Source organism: Typopeltis vanoorti, chromosome 14, assembly GCF_054136105.1.
Source record: "Typopeltis vanoorti isolate ZY-2024b chromosome 14, IOZ_Tvanoo_1.0, whole genome shotgun sequence".
Classification (NCBI taxonomy): domain Eukaryota; kingdom Metazoa; phylum Arthropoda; class Arachnida; order Uropygi; family Thelyphonidae; genus Typopeltis; species Typopeltis vanoorti.
Genome location: NC_143562.1, coordinates 80,003,868 through 80,027,148, shown reverse-complemented (window position 1 = coordinate 80,027,148; position 23,281 = coordinate 80,003,868). Strand labels below are relative to the sequence as shown.

At 36.0% G+C, this 23,281-nt stretch overlaps 1 protein-coding gene across 6 annotated transcripts in view; it reads left to right on the top strand.

Annotated features, from left to right (window-relative positions):
* LOC150099700 (fanconi-associated nuclease 1-like) overlaps positions 1-23,281 on the top strand; it is a 346,925-nt gene that overhangs the window by 101,067 nt on the left and 222,577 nt on the right. For all 6 annotated transcript variants that reach the window (XM_090403992.1, XM_090403994.1, XM_090403995.1 and 3 more), the window contains exon 5: positions 8,223-8,360. In XM_090403992.1, coding sequence (XP_090260118.1) covers positions 8,223-8,360 — 138 coding nt within the window. The remainder of the gene's footprint in view (positions 1-8,222; positions 8,361-23,281) is intronic.

The window sequence follows — 23,281 nt, the reverse complement described above, 5'->3', positions numbered from 1 at the left end:
ATGGATAAAATGTCTGCTGTAAATAATGTTAGAATATTACCTCTTTATGAAGAATTACAGAACTTAGTGTAAACCCCCCCCAAAATCATATAGAGAATTCATATAAAGTATAGTTCTTATAAGGTATTTTGTATACGATGAAGGAACAGACACAGTGTAAATGATAGTTCAAGGGTCACGTGCGAGCCCTTAGGGAAAACACTGAGCCTGAGGCAGTGTTAATCTTGGAAGATGACGCACGCTGAATTTTCAAAGACGCTACTCGAAAATCACGTGAAGTACCATATCGCAGCAGTCAGTGAAGGTCAGTCTCGAGCCAAAAGAGGGCACCAAGGGTAAAGATAGAAGGTAGAATAAAAGGAGTTTGCACCTCTCCCTCTCTCTCCATTGCTCTGTTTTTTTTTTGCTTGTTCGTTCCCGCCCACTGACCGGCAGATCTCTGATGGATTCGAGACATTATTCCAATGTTGGACGGTGAGTTTATCCCCTTGATGATCAAAGTTCCGGACGGCGCTAAGCGCACGATATTCTTTCGCTGGAGATTTCGTCTAAATGAATTGCAGACATATCCCACGTTCCTATGGCAGAATGCCAGGAATCATCGAAAGCAGAACCAGAATGTCGTGGACATAATGCCAGGAGCAGAGCAGATGTTTGAATGGACGACTAGTTAAATTCCCACCACATAGAAGCAAGCGTATGGAAGTCACGTGTCGTGTTAGGACAAAGAAGGTAGAACCAGACCGATCTGAAGATCCTATCGTGGACATGGTAATGTAGAGATTTTGATATTTGTTCCCTGTTAGATAAGAAAAGGAAGTTCATAAAGTAATAATCAAGTGTGGACTGAATTAGAGAACTTAAGTATTTGTTTAGTAGCAGATAGTTTCCTTTAGACAGATTGTCCGGAAATGATTATAGAAGTTTGTGTCATATTTAGTGAGTGTAATTAATCTTGTAAGCAGAATGGTAATTGGATCTATTTGGTGTATATAATATCTGTGTTTTAATGATTTTACTTAAAGGAATGTGTTTATTTTTATGTGCTAGAATGTCAGTTAGTTTCACATAGTTTGAGTCAATGCTATATTCAATCATTATGATTAGCTTATATGATTATACAGCTAATCTTAATTAGCTGTATATCTTAAATCATACACAGCTAATCATATCTCACATTGAATGTGAGATATGATTAGCTGTATATGATTTAAGATTCCCATTAAATATGATGTTTCTTGTATATCTGTGTGTTGCCTATAATATGCACCAAAACTACCACTCATAAAATCTGAACCATAGCGGGAGAAAGAGGAAAGAAAATATAATATGCTTTAATAGAGGTCACGACTGCAAACAAGGATTATATAACTTAGTAGAGTGTTTAGTTTAATGAGTGAGGGTACTAAATTGTTCACAAATGTGCTTTTAAAGTCTGGAAAAGTTCCCCTGAATAAGAGTATTCTATTATAGGAATATTGGCTGGCGCAGCGAAAAAAATAAATTTTTCCAAGATCCGAAAAGGGACTGCCCCAGACAGCTAGATTAAAGGATTCTTTCTTTGTTAAGGATTAATATTTACTAATTGAATTAAGCACGTGTACAATCTAGAGATTGGCCAGCCAGATTAGTTTAGTTTGCCTCCCATATAGAGTAAGAACATAGGAAGTGATAGAGATATTTAAGTCAGTACGATATTGGAAGAGTCTAATAGTAATTGTAGAGAGGCAAGATTATAATTAAACTAAACCAAATATAAGGAAAAATAATGACATAACAATGGCACAGCCGACAGGATGTGATTAGGGCCCTAAAATTAAGGTTAATAGATCCATAATCACTGTAAGTTGGTTTTGACCTCATATCAGGCAGTCGGGCATTTATTGGGATTGTAGAAATTTGAGAGAAAGGTTTTATGTTAGATTGTAAGCTGAATGCAGGTATGTCTCTCCCGACAAACTCAGAACTAAATGATTCTGAATTCTTCAGAACTATAAACCCTCAACAGATATTCCCTCAGTTTTCCAGAGAAGACACTGATGATGTGAGAACTTTCTTTGAATATATTGAGGAACTGAGAAAGATTGGCCAATGGAGCAACTTCCAACTGCTAATTTTGCTACGTAGCAAGCTAGTAGGAAGGGCGAAGAATTTCTTTTACTCCTCGCCAACTCTAAAGGAAACCCTGAATTACCAAAAGTTCAAAGAAATACTCATATTTCAGTTTTCGAAGGCAAGGAATGTGAGTCTGAATTTATGGAAACTCCAGAAAATGGTGCAGAAAGGCAAGGAGAAGGTATCAAAATTTTACAACAGGTGTTGCTAACTCTTGCAAATACTCTGAGTGTCTCTGACGAAGACAAGCACCATCTGAACTGGGCAGTCTTCCAGCACTTCAGGATAGGGCTTAGGCAAGAACTGAGGGAGATAGCATTTGGCAAAAATATAACCAACATAGAAGAATGCTATGCAGCCGTGAAAGAGAGAGAACAGCTGCTTGGAGACATCTGTCCCGCTCGGTTAATATAGTTAAGGAAGAGAGAGACAGCAATAGGGATGAAGGCACTGTGAAGGAACATCCAGAAAAGGAGAAACAGAAGGCACAGAGAGGAAGTGAAGAAAGTAGACCTGAGACAGCTTACCAGGTTGCTACTGGCAGTCCAAGTTTTAGCGATGTTCACTCATTAATAAAGCAAGAAGTGGAGAGATTGCAGCAACCTATCATGGAACGTTTCAATGCTGTACCTAGTCAGTTGACAACAGCCTTCATGACAAACCAGGAGAATTCTGCCTTGCTAGATGAGAGAACCAATAACCTAATTCACAAGGAGGTTGAAAGGATGCAGAGACCACTACTTGACAGAATGGATATTATGATGAATAGACTGACGGAGCTGTTGGCCAAGTGCAATAGCAACTCTCCTTTGTCCTCGGATGGAGATAATGCAAGGGGTTACTACTGAAAGGCCCCTTAGATGTGGCAGAAACACGTTCATGTCCGGCAGTAGTTCAAAGATGACATAGCCACAACGCCAGGCGCAGAGACTGCCTAATTGGAAGGTAACTTGAACCAACACGTGGTAGCAACTAGACCTACAGAAAGGATTCAATAACATAGAGAACTTTATTATATGTTTCGGAAGTATTAGAAGAAAGAAAATTGGGTGTAATTATAAGATGTGGACAATTTATTAGAGAACTTTAATGAGAATACTTATTTAGACTAGCTAGTTTTCCGTTGAACAAAAGAATTGTTCAGAAGCGATTCTCATATTTGAATATGACTGAGCTTGATAAGTGAAATTAAGATTGCAGATAGCCTTTAATTGAGTAACACCAGAATGTATAATATGTAATTAATGAGTGGCATGTGGAAAGGGATCATAAGTTTATGTGGTATTGTGTTTAGTTTGATTAATAATTTGGAAACTAACTTAGTGTGTTTGGCTAACTTAGAATGTATTAACTTCCTTAGCATGAACTTTACTTAGTATGAGATTGAGATCTTTTGAATATATGATTCATCTTAGTTGTACATGTCTTAAAATTTTCCAATAAACATGTTTTATTACTTATGCCTAAGTCATGCCTGATTACGAGATCAAATTACTACTTATAAAATAGAACCTTAGCGGGAAGAATTTAGAAGGTATATTAAGGATAGATTACAGTTCATGACTGCCAGTATCTGAAATGTGTATGACCATAACGAAGTGCATAGTGATGTGTGTATGCCTTAGAATCTAGGATTGTTTCCCTGAGCAAGAATCTCTTCTGTTATAGGATACTGGCTGGCGCAGCATAATATAAATTTTGCCGGTATCTGAAAAGGAAATAACCCTAGATAGAAATTTCTTAGGCTGGACAGTAGAATAGATAATAGTGATATTAGAGGTAATAAAAATAGAAAATTAGTAGAAAGTTACGACATAACTCTGCTGGTATACCTGTGTATTTCTTTGTGTCCATGAAGATGCCTTGGTGACTAAGGCAAAATATTGGTGTAATAATTTAATTCTAAAGACATTTCATTAGTTAATTATTATCTTTTGACATGGGTTTTCTCTTCTGGACATTGGTTTAGAGACTGAATTTGGTATTCTTCAAATCATTTCTGATCCAATCCAATGAGTACTGTTGTGGTGTAACATATTGGATATATTTTTAGAAGTATTTATTTGTAATGTAGTCTAGGATGGAAATAATAGCAATTATCTAAGCTTCTCTGATATATGACAACTGTATTGGTAATTTTTTTGGACCAAGATGTAATTACAAAAAAAAAGCTTATCAAAGGAATTAAGAAATTAACAAAAAGCTTAAACCTCATCATGTTAAAAGTTTATTTTTCACTTGGTCAGACTATAATAAATTTAGTTTAATTCCTTATCCAAGTGTGTGTAAACAAAGTTTGTTCCTGAAAGTATCTTCAGGACTGGGGTAAAGTGGTACAACACCGGGCAATTCCTTGCAAAGGTGGAGCAAGATACCAACACTCCTATCTCAGTATCTCCCATAATGCAAAACACATCTCCTTGCGGATATGTATAATGTTATGCATTAAGGGAAGGGCCACTACCCAGACTAGTTTCGACCTTTATTGAGGTCTTTTCAGTGGGAGCCAGACCCAAGTGGAGATTCCAAAGCAGAAGCATTAGCAAGGTCATCTCCTCCTATAGGAGCTGCCAAATGGTGTGCCACCTTTTTATTAAATTACTCTGGATTTAGAGAAGGTGTTGAAAGTTTATTTTTCACTTGGTCAGACTATAATAAATTTAGTTTAATCCTTTATCCAAGTGTGTGCAAACATAGTTTGTGCCTGAAAGTATCTTCAGGACTGGAGTAAAGTGGTGCAACTCCTTGCAAAGGTGGAGCAAGCTACCAACACTCCTATCTCAGTATCTCCCACAATGCAAAACACATCTCCTTGCGGATATGTATAATCTTATGCATTAAGGGAAGGGCCACTACCCAGACTAGTTCTTTTTCTATTTACAGAAAACCTACACACACAGGAAGATACCTACATAAACAATCACATCATCATCCAGTCCAACAGTACAGCATTTTAAAAACACTTACACACAGAGCCAGAGCCATTTGTTCTAACGATACAGCTCTGACCACTGAACTCCAACACCTGCGCCATACGTTCTTAGCCAACGGCTACATTCCCTACAAAATAGATAAAATACTACATAGGCCCATTACTCTGCCCTCCCCTAATACACAAGAATACAACATGACCATTTCTATTCCCTATATCAGAGGTACATCGGAAAAGATAGCCAAAGTATTGTTGAAACATGGCCTTCGCACCACTTTCAAACCTCATGTCAAGCTGGCAACTCTGATCCACTCGCCTAAGGATAAACTTCACCCTTTAGCACACCCAGGAGTGTATGAAGTTCCGTGTGACTGTGACTTGGCCTATTATGGGCAAACAAGAAGATCAGTGAACATCCGCCTGGAAGAACATGAAAGATACATTCGCTACTATTAATATGGCAAGTCGGGACTGGCAGACCACGCTTTGGACACTCCTTCACACAGGATTAGATGGAGGGAAACGAATGTGCTATTTAGGAGTCGTTATAGATCTGAAAGATTATTTTTTGAGTCAGCAATGGCTTTGAAGAATTCTCTCACCCTTAACAAATGTGGTTGCATTAATTTGCCAAAAATTGAGAGACTGTTATCCTAAGAAAAACTCCTGGATAACTGCTTTTTTTTTTTTTTTTTTTTCGTTAGAGGGTGCCAAAAAATAGGACTTTAGATCTTTTGTCTTTTGCAATTATATTGTTTCACTCACTCACTATCGCATTTACAAGTGTGTTGTGCTGTGATGATGCTGAGTTGAAAATCAGCGAAATATAAGCGTTAATAAAACATCTTTGTTGATAAAAGTATTTGTGGTGTTGTTAATACCGTGAAGAATAAGTCATGTATAATAAATTTAGTTTAATTCTTTATCCAAGTGTGTGCAAACAAAGTTTGCACCTGAAAGTATCTTCAGGACTGGGGTAAAGGGGTACAACACTGGGCACCTGTGTTGTGCATAGGTGGAGCAAGCTACCAACACTCCTATCTCAGTATCTCCCATAATGCCAAACACATCTCCTTGCGGATATGTATAATGTTATGCATTAAGGGAAGGGCCACCACCCAGACTAGTTCCGATCTTTATTGAGGTCTCTTCAGTGGGAGCCAGGCCCAAGGCTCATGGACTGTGTAATTTGGACAAATGGTCCTGGCTCTTTGTTCAAATTATGCAGTCCTTGAAACTGCACTCACGGACCTTTTTAGCCAATGGCCACAGCCCATACAAAATAGATAAAATACTGTGGGTGTGTAGGATGCGAAACCATTATCATCTCACATGTTGAGGTTACATCAGAAAAAATAGCCAAAGTTCTCAGTAAATATAATTTCCATGTCACTTTCAAACCTTTCATTCAGTTAGCTACCTTCATGCATTCTCCTAAAGATCCTAAAGATCAGCTGCATCCTCTTGAACATCCTGGAGTGTATAAAGTTCCTTGTGCCTGCAGTTTAGCATACTTTGGACAGACTGGTAGATCAGTTAACATCTGTCTTGAAGAACACAAAAATTACATCCACAATCATATGTATGGCAAGTTGGGATTGGCACACCATGCCCTGGGTACTTCTTCACAGAGTTTGGTCTTCACAAAGGATGGAGGAAAACATATATATTACATAGAAGTTGTTATAGGTCTGAGAGACTATTTTTAGAATCAGCATCAGCTGCGAAGCAGTATCCCAACCTCAACAAGTATAGTTGTATTAATTTGCCACAGATCTGGGAGATGTCATTTTGAAACCTGATAGCCTGACTTCTCTAAATTAACTTTATGGTTGTTTGTCTAGTCCTTAGAGGGCGGAAATTAGTTGCTGATTTCAGTTACAGTTTGAATTTTTTTTCCCCCACAATTACTTAGTTCAGTGCTATGCACCTATCACAATTATAATTGTGCTCTGATAATGCTGGGTAGCAAACTATTGAAATATTAGTGAGTTTAATAAATGTATTTTTCCTTCACCTGGTGTTGTTTATATTCTGAAGCATAATTATGAATAGGGACAATTCTATTTTTAATGAATCTTTTCTTTTAAGCTTACATGGTGATCCGAATGCATTTTTGAAAATTATGGAGACAACTACTGTGTCATTTTAAATGAATTTCACTATAGCAAATTTATTACAATTGCCTGCCTGGTTGGCCTTGTAATTAATATACCTGCTTTCCATATTACATTCATACAGGAAGGTATTTACATAATTTACACAGGTGCCTCTGTAGCACAATTAGAAGAACAGAGGAACATTGCACCCTTTGATTGGAAAAGAACTGGGTAAGATTCTTGTTGCGATGAGAAGTATGTGGGCTTTTTCAATTGAAGGTGAGTTAGCCACTCTCATACAGAGGTAGCATGATTTTTCCCTCCTAGAAACTTGGGTTTTTGATCCTGTGTACACACAAATCGGCCTTCAGAACACACACACAATTTACAGCCAAAAAAATACTGTTGTTGGTGATGATGGGCGGTAGATGGTTTTGATGGTAGTAGTGTCACAGTAGGAGAATTTAGTAATAATGGAGAGGATGAGATGTATTTAGTGAGAGTGTTCTCCCGCAATGACTCCTTGGACTCCCTGGAGGTGTCATGTAATAATAATAATAAACTCAACAGGATGTAGGTTCAAATCTCACTGTGAGCATGAATATTTGTCTTCAGGTGGGAGATGAATTTCACTGCCCAGTGCGACACGATCTTGCTTATTGGAAATCTGAAGTGGCTTGAAAAAGTTCCATGTTTGGTCTCTAGAGCATGACTTCCAGATTATGTAAAACAATAAGTAAATATGAAAAAAATATAAAAAAGTAATAAATAATAAATATAAAAAATAATAAGTAAATAATTAAAAAAATTAAAATAATAAATAAATATAAAAAAAAACTCCTTAGTTCACCTGTTGTACTATAGATTTACTATTAATGGATGGGAGTCATATTAACTTTTTTTTTTACTCCTTTGGTGCTTATAGTGGGAGTTAATTATATATTATTGTTGAATTTTATGGTTGCACTGTTCAGAATGTTCTTGTATTAGGTACCTTTTTTTTTTTTTTTTAAGGCATGGACAACTTTATTTCCTTGTGATTATGTGTAATGAAGACTATTTTTGTGCTTTTTTAGAGTTAATCAGTTCCTAGGGCCATGTTTCAAGTTAAATTCTGAACCTCGTAGACTGTTCATTCGAGTTTTAATGCTGTTTTCAATTGGAACATTGCTAGATGATGATGATGAAAATGGTTCTGGTGGACATCAGCAGCTGTAAGTTTCAGCCAATTCACTTTTTAGGTACAGTTGGTAAAGTGCATTTTAACTATCTTCATAAATTAGGTGTTGCGATGAATATTTTGTGACCTTCATGAATTACTTGTACTGAAGATGAAAAAACAAATTTAGACTGGTGTTATGTATGTGATTGTAAAAGTATGTGATTCCTAATCTACAATATGCAAGGTTAATTCAAACTCATAATTTGACACGAATGCATCCCATTCCCTTACCAAATGAATTTAATTTTGTTCTTTTTAGTTTTTTTATTTTATTTTGAATACATTTATTGCCTAATTTATTTTTGTTGATTTATTTTTAATTCATATACTTAATTCACTTCTGTAGACCATATATAAAGTTTAAAAAAAATAGGAAGTTTGCATTATCCTTGCAATACAGAAAAAATATTTATCTTTCTAGATTTTTCCTTTGTCCTGTAAAACACTGCAGAATTTTCACAGGTTGATTTCAGATTTATGTGGTCTGCTCTCACTATAAACCAACACCGTTATAACAGACTTGCTATAACAAAAGTATTTGAAAAGTCCTCAAATCTCCATAGATAAATGTTGTTCTGAAGGAAATCTACAAAATTTAACAACCTGCTGTAACAAATAATTTCTATGGATTCCACAGGTTTGCTCTAGTGGAATGGATAGAAATCTATCATTTTCAACAGCAAATTGTAATTTTTTTAATGTTTATTTGTAAGTTAATGGCAATTTAATTTGCACATCTTTTCTCTTATCAGGGAGTAATGTAATTATGTACCAGCACTTATTTATTTATTAATTTTTCCTTCACAGAATTAATGTTTGTAATAACGTAGTAACAAAGTCCTTTAACTGTGCATTATTCTATAGACATTCTTGTTTACTTTTCAAAGAAAGTTGGTAAAAAAATCTGGAAATGTTTTAATCTCATCATATTTCTTTTGTATATGGCCAGGTAACTTGGTTTCTTTTATAAACTTAATTTTCATGATAAGAAGGCAATTAATATGATCTTAGTAATCTTCTGCAAAAAAACAGTTCCATCAAAAGCATAAAAAATAACAAAATCCAACGACAAAAAGTAACATAAAATATTCAAAATAATTGTAAAACACATCAGTAATAAATGCAAAAAAAAAAAAAAGGAGTTTCCACATTACCAACATCCATGACTTTAACAGCAGCATGAACAATGTGCACCACTTCAACTGTAAAAACTATACCTTACCCATTCTAAATTCTTTCCATCACATGCAAGTGGTACCAATGTGTTTGAGCTGATCTGACTTGCACAAGCTTAGTGCCATATTTCATTTAATAATGTATTGCCCTTCTTTGTGTGTGTGTGTACGTGCTTGTGCTAAAAGTGTTAGTTTGTACACCTGAAGATGTTGCATTGGCTGAGATGAAACATTGGAAGAATTAAAATAATTTTTAATTCTTTGCCAGTACGTTTAATACTCAAACCTCCAACATAGTGGTAAAAGTATTGGAAAAGTTGGTCAAAAAGAGAATTCAAGAATGGGTGGATAAGATTATGATACTCTATAAAGGACAGCATAACTTTGAAAAGAGTTGGTCATGCCTTAGTAATTTTACTAACTAGAGTCAGCTGTCCAACTTTATCCAACTCAGCTGTCATTAAATAGAGTTGGATAAAGAGAGTGGCTACACGATGATACACTTGGATTTTGCAAAGTTGTTTGACAGGATAACATATGGAACTCTGTTACACAAACTAGAACAAATGCGGATGGATATGAAACTGCGATCTAGATACAAGAACAGCTGATGGATAAATACAAAAAAGTGTATGAAGGAGCAGAATCCAGGAGAAAGCAGTGATTAGTGGTATGCTGCAAGTCTCTGTGCTTGGACTGCTTCTGTTTAATTTGTACATCGATATATACAAAATAATTTGAAGGGAGATTGGTTGTTTGCTGATGATGAAGAAATGCAAGAATTTTTCGAAGCATTAGAGAAAGCAGCTGACACAATGAAAAAGGAAAAGTAAGTCCTTGTTAGAGATCTAAGCAGCAGAGTTGGAAATGATTATAAGCCATATAGAAATGTTTTGGGAAAATTTGAAGAAAAGAGAAAAGTAATGACAAATAATAATGGTGAGTACCTGCTGGATTTCTGTTCAGGACAAGGATTAGTTATTACTAACACCACATTCCAACATAAAAATGTGCACAAATTCATATGGAGAGAAGATGCAAAATATAAGAAAAGTCTCATTGACTATGTTGTTGATAGTGATGTTTTTTACTGGTTCAGGACACAGGAGTATATTGTACAGAGGATTTGAAATAGGAAGTGATAACCATTTGGTGTTGAGCAGGATAAAATTGAATTTCATATTGAAAAGAAGAGTGTATAAGAAAGTTTTGAAGAGAACCATAGTTAAGCAGCTTTCTGAGGAGAACTGTAGAATTAAATATTACAAACATTATCCAAGCAAAAATGAAAGAAATCAAAAACAAGAACCAAACCTTGGAGATTTAGTGGCAAACTCTGAAGAAAACAATGATTGATTCAGCCTGAGAGGCATTTCGTGAGGGTTGTCTGCAAAGATAGAAAAATCAAAACACCATGGTGGACTCAGGAAATTAAAGAGGCAATCAAGGAAAAGAAGGAAGTGTACTGAAAGTTCCTGGCAAGTCAGTCAGCTTCCTCTTGGATAATACAGATAAAAATGTAAGAAAGCGACGCACTGTGTAAAACTAGCTAAACAAAATTCATAGGAAGACTTTGGTAAGAACATAGAAAATAAATATCAAGAAGGTGGCAAGATATTCTGGAGGCTATTGAAAAAGCTTAAAAATGGAAGAAAGAGAACTGTAAAAGGAATTGGATGATAAAGGTGACATGAAAATCGAAGATAAAGATATTCTAGATGTTTGCAGTAATTATTATTGTTATTATTATTATTATTGTTGATGGAGTCAGGGTCTCATTATGGGAGGTACACACTATTGCACTTAATGCTCATCCAACCATACTTTAAATTGATTCGCTGTGTCTACATCCACAAGCAGTGACATCATGATGGTACAAAACACACAACAGGAATGAAATCAGAAATACATATCAATACTTGAAGTAGAAAAAGCTATCAAAAACCTGAAATGTGGAAAAGGTAGCTGGAGTAGATGATATTTGACCATAAAATGCTCAAATATGGAGATATAAAAGTTTTACAGTGGCTATACTGTATAATTCAGAAGGCTTGGTGAGGGCTGAATTTTGGATGATTGATGTAGAGCTCTCATAGTACCTATCCATAAAAAAGGAAAATAAAACTGATGTGAGAATTACAGAGGAATTTCCTTATCGAGTGTTCCTGATAACATTTATGCAAGTATACTTCAGAAATGGCTAAGAGAAACTGTAGAAAGAAGCTTAGAAAAGAACACGCTGGATTTAGGCCAAATAGAGATTGTCAATATCAAATTTTTACTTAAGAAAAATAGTGCAAAAGTCATTGGAATATAACAAGGATCTGCATTTAAGTTTTGTAGGTCTGGAAAAGGCATAAGGAAAGGTATCAAGACAAAAGCTATTCAAAATGCTACAGTTATATGATGTAAATGGGAGATTATATCAAGCAATACATAGTCTATGCAAAGCTTTAATGGAACATGTGCACTAGATATATTAAAGTAAGTTTCTTGGCTTACGTTGTCGTCTGGTAGCATCCTCTAGCAAGAGGGTTGCAGCAGATGAGCAGCTCTTCTCCATTTCTCTCTGTCTGTCACTTCCGTCATTCTAAAACCAGTCCATTTCACGATGTCATTAAACCACTCTCTAGTTAGTCTTCCACGTCTTCTCTTCCCCTCAACTTTCCCTTGTAATATAGTTCTTGTCAGGTGTGCTGAAGAACCTCTTAGAAGATGTCCTGCAAATCTGGTCTTTCTTTGCATAATATTCTTGAGCAGTGTTCTTTCCATCGCAACTCATCATAAAACTTCTTGATTGGATATTCTCTCTGTATAGCTAATCTTTTCCATCTTTCTATAACACCACATTTCCAATGCATTAATTCTTTCCATATCTCTCTTTCTGAGTGTCCATGACTCACTTCCATAACTTGCAATACTCCAAACTGTCGCTTTTACTATTCCAATTCTAACATCTATTTTAGTATTCTTGTTTATTAAAATTCTCATGTAACAAAAAATATATAGAATTTATTCAAAAACAAAAGTATATTTAATCCAGTGTTATGTGGACATCGTCAGAGAGAGATAGACCATTGACTACATTCAAGAGATGAATCAAAACATGAGTCATAAATCATCCACATATGAGGATGACCTGAAAAGTTCTTGGCCTCGACAATAGATGGAAACACTATTGGCAAGATTTTTTTTTTCTAAGTTGGTACATCTGTCATAAGCATCCATGTGAAAATTCTTTGTAAAAGAAGGTTTAATGTCAAATGAAGTTCATAAAAAGATTATGGGCACTCTTCTCCTTCGTTTTCAACAATTAAGAAATGGGCTGCTGAGTTTAAACATGGCCGTACCAGCCTTGAAGATGATCCACATGAAGGACGTCCAAAAAGTGTAACAACACCAGAAATCATTGATAAAATGCATGATATGGTATTGGATGACTAGCGAGTCAAAGTGCGTGAAATTGCTGAGACTATAGGCATTTCAAAAGAACAATATATATAATTTGCACGAAGAATTGCAAATGATAAAGCTTTGTGCAAGACGGGTGTCGCGCTTGCTCTCAGCAGATCAAAAACGCACTTGCATGAAAATCTCTGAACAGTCCTTGGAGTATTTTAACAAGAATAAAACTGATTTTGTGCATTTTATTACTATGGATGAGACTTGGATTCACCATTACACACCAGAATTCAGTCAGCAGTCAAAACAGTGGACAGAAGCTGGTTGTTCAATGCCAGAGAAGACAAAGTTGGTTCCATCAGCAGGAAATGTTATGGCATTAGTGTTTTGGGATGCTAAAGGCATTTTGTTTATTATTTATCTTGAAAAGGATGAAACAGTAATCGGGGAATATTATTCCGCGAAATTTTTTCATCTACTCTTATAACCAGAGTAGATGAAAAAATTTGTGGGAAAAGACCCAGTTTGCAGAAGAAAAAATCATCTTTCATCAGGACAATGCACCTGCTCACAAAGGTGTTTTGGCATTGGGAAAATTAAGGGATCTGCACTATGAATTGTTGGAACATCCACCCTATTCCCCAGATTTGGCTCCCTCTGACTTCTGTCTCTTCCCAAAACTAAAACTCTTCCTTGCTAGTCATCATTTTTCTTCCAATCAAGAGGTGATTGCAGCTGTAAAGGGGTATTTTGCAGGTCTTACTGAGAACCACTACAGTGACGGGATAATGGCACTGGAGCATCGCTGGAATAAATGTATTAGTCTTAAGGGAGATTATGTTGAAAAAAAAAATTGAAATTATAAATTCGTTTTTTCATTGTTAGGCTGAGAACTTTTCAGACCACACTTGTATTAGTTCATGTCTCAGTTGCAGCTGAAGTATATCACTATTAGAGTTCAAGGGAACAGTTGTAGTAAGTTGCATAGATTAAAAAATAAAATAAGTAAGTAAATAAAATTTATTTAAAATAATTATTAATTTAAAAAACAAAAAACTTAAGAACAATTAATACTGATCACCTCCTAAAACTTGGATATTGGTATACAGTTTGATTGGTTCAGATTCAGACAATTTCTTGGTGTTTCACATGTTTCAAGGAAAAGATGATCGAAATTGAACTTGCTGGAGTAAAGAAGTTTTGTCTGGTTCCAAAGAACTTTGTGTCTACTGTCAGTAGCGTGAGAAGCAAGGACAGGCTTTTCAAATTCCAGAAAGGTAAAATATAGTCGTGGTGTTCTTCAATTCTTATCAATTCAGAACGGCAGTCTGAATTGATTAGATAAGTAAGATTACATGAGCATAGTACTTGATAGACACCTGGTAAGGAAAGAGGCGGTAATGTATCTTCTGTTGATGTAGGAAGGGAGACAATTTCTGAGCTGGTTTTAAGGAAACATGTAGATTGAATTTACAAAGAATTCTTGCTATTTGTTTTGAGGTTCCTTTAAGGTAGGATATTGAAATTCTTTTCATATCAGATTGTAGTCTGGCAGAAGGATGATAATTATCAATAATTTTTTGAATGGTAGTTTCAGTGTGGAATCAGATTGCAAATATCTCATCAACAAAACATAACCATGTGCGAGGCTAAGGGAATATAGTGTTAAAGAGTTCTTTTTCTAGATGCTCCATGAAATAATCAGCTAAGGCTAGTGGATAGGACTATAGTATGCCCACCATTTGTAGATCTCTGCTTGGCGTTTTGCCAAGAATAGTAGATTCATGCTGAAGGGGGAGAAAGAAATGAAGGATGTACAAATTGGTCACCAACATGCGAAATCATGTGCTTTCTTGTCTGTCGCTGTACAAGTAGTAACTTGATTTTTGTTGTCACTTTTTTGCATTTTTTTTTATTATTAATTTGTATGATGGATCCAGTACAGTCAACAAGTTCTGTTGTTAAACGTTTCAGTAGCTCTTGCAAAAGAATATTGAATAATGTGCTGACATTCTGCGAAAAAGAATCGTTAAAAGGCAGTCTCCTTGTTCCCCTTTCTCAAGTCATAAAACGTGCAAGTGCGAATGCGGGCGTATCGGGGTTGACTGTTAAAAGAATTCATAGGGAATCAAAAGGTGAAGGTAAGCCAAAATTTAAATCTCCTAAAAAAAAGCGCCAGAGAAAGGAAACCATAAAAACCGTAGCTTTGAATGATTTTGATGTAGACTTTATAAGAAGAACTATTCACGAATTTTATGTGGTCGAGAAAAGAGTGTCAACTGTTCCGAAATTGATTCCTGTGCTTAAAGAAAAAATTAATTTTCCTTGGAAAAGAGAAACTTTAAGGAAAATACTTCATGAAATCGGATTTTGTTTTAATGCTATTGAGTAGTTTTAATGCTATTGCTATATTAATGCTATTGAGTACGTTTGGGCAGAAGTGAAAAGTTTCATTCGCCATCACAACGTAACTGGGGATATTGACATGTCGAAACTTTTTAAGCTTTCAGAACAGGCGATTGAAAGTATTACAGTTCAAAACTGGGGAAAATATTGCTCTCATGTCACCTCATTGGAAAATATATATTGGGACAGAGATGGAATTATCGAAGAATTATGCGAACCTTCGGTGATCAGTTTAAGTGAAAGTGATGACAATTCGGACACCGATTCAGATGACTCTGAAGATTAAAAGGATTTGATAATGCTATTTTTTTCCAACCTTTTTTTTGCATGGGTTTGTTAAAAGAGTCACAACAAGTCATAAATAATTAATCAGTTTAGGACATTAAAGTGTCTCAGTTCTCTCTCAACTGTAAGTTTAGAATATCTAAGTTCATTTGAAAAAAATTTCTGTTTTTCTGTATAATAATTTTAATTTATAGAAAACTTTCTTAAAAATAAATTTCGTTAAATTTTTGTTTTATGCTATACCTTTTTTTAATTTTCTTAATACTCTACGTACGTTTTTCCAACTGTTATACAAGCAAAATAGTTACACTTTAAAAACTACACTGTTCGTAAAAGAAAAGCTAAATTTTCCGACCTGTAATAATAAACAAACTCATCCCACAAGACGGATTGATTATCCTATTATCGGAATGGATTCTCCTTTTTGGGACATGCGCAGAAGTGTCAAAGGGTTTCTAATCTGTGGACGAACTATACCCATTGCTATTCCTTCTCTTTGTTTGAATAAGTAATTATACCATGTAAAATAGCCTGCATTGATGTAAATTTAAATAGGTTGCCACTGCCTTCTTGGAAATCAGATTGTAAAAACTGAAGAGTCTTGTAATGATATGTTGGTGAATCAGGGGACTATATTAAAAGAAACCATAATCTCGTTATTAGACAAATGTTGATTTTTTATGTTCTCTTTGAAGTGAAGACTGTTTTTGATATAAGAGCTGATATGGCCAATGAGATTCTGAACATGACAAGAGAGAGAGAGAGAAATGTTTTGCAAGGTACTAAGTTGGAGAGCCAATACAGTTCACTATTGGGCATAGTGGGTTACCATCCTTATGCATTTTAGGAAGACTATAGAGACGAAGCAGACAGGCATGATGAATTCATAACTTGTCAACAGTATTGGCATCCCATGATTGTACATTGTCTAATCATTTATTTAATTTATTGGTTTTGAATGTAGTCGAATGTAATTTTCTTTTGAATATAGTTAACATTGTATCTCTCTGATGATGTCCATGTAATGTTAGATGAAATATATTGGAGTTTTTGAATAGATTTTATATAATTTTGTCACACGTGTACGCCCTGAAACTTATTTTAATACTTAGCCTATGTTTGAGCTGTAAGTCAGCAGTTAGAATTGAAGGAGGTGCAGGAAGATGGTTTCATAAAATCAGATGTAAGACAAGAGTGCACATTATCTCCACTGTTACTCATCTGTTTGAATCACATTATGAAGGAAAGTAGTATTACACTTGAAATCAAAATTGTAAATGATAATCTCAGCTCTTTGCTTTATGCAGATGATGTTATACTTCTAAATAAATCCAATACAGGTTTGCTGAATTCTCTTACTAAATTGAATAACTGTTGTAATAAATTTAGTATGAAAATCAGCAGTAAAAAGACAGAGACAATAAAAATTGGCAGAAACATTAAAAACAGCATCTGCATCCTGAATAAAGAACATGTAAAACATGCCATCTATTTAGGAACAATTTTTAGAGGATTGGAAATTAAATATGGAAATGGAAAACAGAATTAGAAGAGCTGGTGTGGCGGGAAGTCAACTTAATAAATTTATATAGAATAAGAAAGAAATTAGTCAAAACACTAAACTAGCTGTATATAAGCCAGTGTTCAAACCCTTTTAACTTATGGATCTGAGAGTTGGGTTAGAAATAAAGCACTTGATCAACAGATGGAGACCACAGGTATGAAAGTTCTGAGAAAGATTAGGGGTTAGAACAGATAGCATCATTGGCATTATTATTATTATTCAGGCCTCCATGGAGTCAAAAGACTCATCGTGGGAGGTCGTTCCTAAGAAACACAAAGTCTATCAAGACTCATCGAGGGGAGGTCCCCCCCCCTCCCTAAGAAACACAAAGTCTATCATACCACTCCTTGAACTCATTGACCATTCTCGCTCTCACCACTTCATCAGGCAATGCATTCCATGGTTCAACCACCCTCCATGCAAAGAAACCACTCCTCACCCTCTTGCTCACAGTTTCCTTTCGTAACTTCCAGGGATGGCCTCTTGTCATCACTCCTTCCCACTGTTCAACCAAGCGAAAGAACTCCCCAGTGTCAACCCTGTAACCCCCTCTCAACAGTTTAAAAGTCTCAATCATATCACCTCTCCTTCTTCTATCCACCAAATTCTGCAGTCCACATTCCCTCAGCTGATCCTCATAACTATCATTGTACAGGCCTGAAACCGAGAGTATTAGGAAAGAACCTGACATTGTTACAATTCAGAAATGTTTTATCAGAGCTACTCTCAGGTGCTTTAGTCATTGAATAGAATGGCACAGAAAGGTTATCAAGATAAGTGTTGTTTGCCAGAATGGCAAGAAAAAGATCTTCAGAGGAAGACCAAGATCTAGGTGGATTGATACAGTAAAAAGCCTTAGAAGACAGAAATATAAGATCTGATAATATTGGAGTCTTGACAGATAACAAATTAATTTGGAGAATAATTGTTGATAGGAAGTTAATAAAGATGTAAATTTTTCATGTAGAACAATCATAATGTCCTGTACAGCCCTTGAGGGTACATGTCAGAAATTTAATGATGATCTGTTGTAAACTATAAGGGTTCTATATATGTTTTCCTATAACATGGCAAATATCCATCCTATATTCTAACTTCTTAGCTATGTAATGTATACACATTAACTAATCTATTGGCTTTGCAAACAGATTAGTTCATTTTTCATATTATTAGACTCTGGGTTTGATTCCCATCATGAGCATGGATGTTTTGTGTAAATCTTTAGGTAGTAGATGAATGAACAAAATGCATTCTCTTGACTTTCCTGCACACGAAGTTGTGCAGGTAGGTCAAGATCTCAACCTCTGTGAACTGTCTTTTGGACACAACTCATCACTTATCATAAGCAATACTATACCACTACGTTTTTTCCCTTCCTATCCTGCTGAAAAATGCTATATCCTGCTACTTCTATTCCTGTCAGTATGTCATCTTCCATCAACCATGTCTCATTGATCCCAATAATCTTTGGAGAGGCTGAGGGGTATCAGCACCACCAATTCGTTTTCTTTATTCCGGATACTCCTGGCATTAGTATAAAGAATAATCAGTGCATTTTCAGGGTTTCTATACCTATTATTATTCTCTCCAGACTCTACTGAATTCTGCATTATGCCATGTATTCCCCCTTCTTCCAAGCGACTATTCCCACAAGAGGCCATCCCTGATAATTCTCTTTTCCCTGCATCAACACGTTGACTTGTTCAGAGAATAACATTCTCTCTCTCCAAAATGTTCTTCCTCATTCAAATGCTAGCCATCTCTGGCATACAGTTCCTTTCTGTCCTCAAATGCCCTCTAAGTATCTGCATAATCTAAGTCTCTCTTTTGACACATTCTGGCTGTATTCATTATCGTCACTGTTCTCCTCAGCTCTGCATTATCATACTTGGGTATCACACTCACAATCTTCTTCCGTACATCCTCAAACATACCTCATATGTCTTGCCACCTGATTGACACTGCCTCTCAAGTCATTTGTGTCCACCATCATCACAGTCATTTCATCTACTCTTTCACCTTGCATAATTGCCATAGTCACACTGTTTATCATTCCTTCAGATTAACACTCCTCTGACATTGTATTTTGTACACCATAGATCACTGAATCTCCATACATCACAAATCTTACCTCTGCGTTCCTTCCTTGCTCACCTGCATCTACTCTGACACTTTATCTCCTTGTTCTCCAACTTATCTGCCATCCTGTCATATCTCCAACCCTAGTTTCTACACTGCCTCACCTTCCTCTCATTTCCTCATTTCCCCTTGTTCTCCTATTCACTCCCCTTCTATCATTTCCATAACTCACTCTCACTTCTACTCTGATTTGCTTTGCACTGTTGTTTCCAGTCTCCTGATCTCTTCTTTCTTTCTTCTTAACTCAGCACTCATGCATTCCACTTCTTCTTTCATTCTGTTTCTCTCTCTCTCTCACTCTCTCTCTCTCTGTGCAAGCAACCTACTCTCGCTTTGCATTCATCCTCCCAATCAACACTATCTTCCAAAATTGTACCATCTTTCAAACCTACTGTACTCCCTTATTTTATATTCTCATTCTCATGCTACTCATTTTCCTCACACACGATCACACTACTCATCTCTCTTGGTTGGTATTCATCTGTTCCTGACATCTGTTCCTGCTGAAGTCTGTTATGGTAATTTCTAAATCACAAAGTTCTTCCCATTTTCTACATTTTACACAGACATGCACTCCCCAGTCTCTCCCTTCCCACATTTCTAATTGCTGGGAGATGTGTACATACCTCAAGCACCACATACCACAAAATCTAATGGTATGATGTGTAAAATGAAGTTCTTTAATGGTGGAGGACTTGGTGACAAGCAATAAGCATACTGAATTGTGGCTACCACCATTCAGACACTGCACAAAAATACTGACAAACTATACTAAAATGTTACGTTAAAGTACAAATTCCCCAAGTAAAACTATCCACACGCTATACTTTCTGTCTAGCTTAGATTCCCCATAAAATTAAAGCAAAACTCAAATAAATTATAATGAAAACTTTTCATTTTTCACTGTTGCCTTGTAATACATCCAATTTTAACCTTGCCCTTTGACAGCCACAGGGCAAAGTTTGGGTGTGAAGTATCTTCACAACACAACATAATGGATTACATTATGAAGGGAAGTTGCAGCAAAATTAGTTGTACTGGTTAAATTGGTTAAGATGAAGTTATACTCATAAATAAATACATTATAGGTGTTCAAGATTCTTTAATGAAATTAAATAACTTCTGTAACAAATTTGGCCAGAAATCAGCAATAAAAAGATAAGCTATATATACATTTTGTATGAGTTGGGTTTGTGCAAAAGAAAAATAAAAGTGAATGTGTGTGTATATATATACACATACTAAAACTATATGCTAAAAATCATAAATTTAAGTTTAAATTGTTCTCTAATCCATTGGATTGCATCTGGGATAACCTGGAACAGGTCCATCAATGTGCCCTGAAAACTTCACAGCGGTCAGTCCTGAATAATATGATTGATGGTCTGTTGATCAGCACCACAGTCACATGTTGGGGGTTAATGCAGCCCCCACTTGTACATCATGGTAGCACATCTGGCATGGCCTGCCCTCAGGCAGTTGAGTGTACTCCACAGATTGCCGTCTGGGCAGGTCAAAGCCAGGGGCCGCTATTGTGGGGTCTGTAATGAGGTGTCCATTTTTTATTGTTGAAGTAAGCCAGCGATTCTTCCATTCAGTTTCAGGAGAATATGTATCTGGTTGCTGATTTTTTCCAGATCGGGTTGTGGGACTTGAAATGAATAGGTGGTAAATTTTGGAGGTCCTCATGGATGAGTAAGTTGTTATTTCCATACATTTTATCCACTCTCTGTTAGCAGCAGCTTTCCTCTTTATGTCTGGTGGTATGATGTTACAGAGTGTTGGTAGCCACACAACAGGTATAGACTTTTTGCGACCCATGATGATGATTCTCATAGTATTGTTAATTTGTATGTTGGCCTTGCTGATGTGATGACTCAAATACCACACTGGAGCATAGTATTCTGCACAAGAATACACTAGGGCATGGGCAGCAGATTTTAAAGTATTGGCTCCTGCCACCCCAGTCCAAACACACAAGCTTCCTGATGATATTATTGAAGCTCAGATGAATAGTACTACTTTTACTGTACTGTACTGTACTTCTTTTATGTATGCAGTCTATGAGATATCTTGTGCCTAACTGCATATCAGCTCCTGAAAAAAAAAAAGTTTATACCTGAAAAAACACATAAGTGACTTATTAAATACTGCTTGTTGATGTTATAGTGCATCGCTGGTTACCGTAAATCATGCAGATTCACATCCCCTGTCACTTTTTGGTATCTGTCAGTTAGCCATCCTCTTATCCATGCTAATAGTTTATATTCCAATCCCAAATTCTCCAATTTATGCAACATTATTCCATGCTATACTCTGTCAAAAGTCTTAGCAAAATCCAAAAGTATTATGGTATATCCATTCCCCTTGTCTAGTTCAATGGAAACATTGTTATAGAGTGTGAGCAAGTTGCTAAACATGACCTTCTCTTAGTAAACACATGTTGCTCATTCCAAAGTAGAGATTCACTGTCAACCCATTTCTGAATGCAAGCCCTAGCCAATTTTTCCAAAATCTTCACCACAACTCCTGAGATACTAATTGGTTGATAGCTGGATACATCAGTCTTTAGAGATTCTTTTCATACTCAGACTTTGCTTTCCATACAACACTTGTGACTATGCTAGTCTGCTGCTTATAATTCCATTGCACAAGGGAATTACCATACATTCTTTCCATTCCTGCAGAATCTTTCCTGTTCTGAGACTCATTAAACAGCCTGGTCAAAGGAATAGCCAGTTCAGCTGAACACTCTTTTAGCACACGTGCTGATGTCCCATCGCTCTCTATTGCTGAATTCTTATTCAGTTTGTGCAACAGCTGTAATACCTTGTCATCATATACCTGAGTTTCTTCATCCAGTTAAGAGGTAGCAGTGAGCTCAATGTTGCATACACCAGGTTGATAGCTTTTAACATAATGGGCACTCATTAATTGAACAACCTCTTCTGCATCTGTTACTCTCACACCATCTGCATTTAGGAGAGTTATTCTTTCTTATTCATTCATCTTTTATTTGCAGCATATCAATAGAATTCTTATGGGTTGTCTTTAGAATGCAGAGCCAGTTTCTTTTCATACTCAGACTTTCCATACAACACTTGTGACTATTCTAGAGTGTTGCTTATAATTTTCATAATGGACATCATCCTAATGTGCACAGTATTTATTCCTTCCATATCATCCTTTTCTTATGAATCTCTTGTTTAATAAGATTACACATCTATTTGACTCCTACCCTATTCTTCGAACTCTTGGGACACATTCTGATATTTCATCATTTAAGTATTGTTTAAATGTTTCCCGTGCATTACTGATATTCTTCCCATCCAACAACCTATTCCATTCCACTGAACTCAGTATACTCCTCAGTTGGTTATAAATTCCTGCTTTGTAGTTCAGCATGTAACCTTTTCTGAATGGAACATTCATAAACTTAGTCACTTCCCAAGTGACTATTGCATGATTTCTGTAACCAACTGGAGACAGAAAAGTTACATCTTTTACTGAAATTCCCTCTGACACTATAATTAAATCTAACACTCTTTGACCTCGAGTTCTTTCTTTCACATGCTGCTTGAGGAAGTTATCCTGCAACAGCTCAATAAATTCATTTTCATTCTTCTCATAAGATTCTACTGTTACCCAATCAATATTTGGATAATTAAAGTCTCCTATTATAATTACTCTTTTCGCGCTCATTTTTTCTATTTGGTGATGCATTTCTTCATCACTAGCAACTGATCCACAAGGTCTGTAACAACGCCCCACTATGTAATCGATCTTGCTAGATTCCACCTGCTTCAAACTCATTTCTGCATGAAATTCTGTTAGTAGTATTACTATAATCATAGGTCTCAACTCTAACTGGAAATCAATCATCTGACATCATTAGCAGCATGTCCCCTCCTATTCTCTCTCTCTCTATCCTTCCTAAAATAC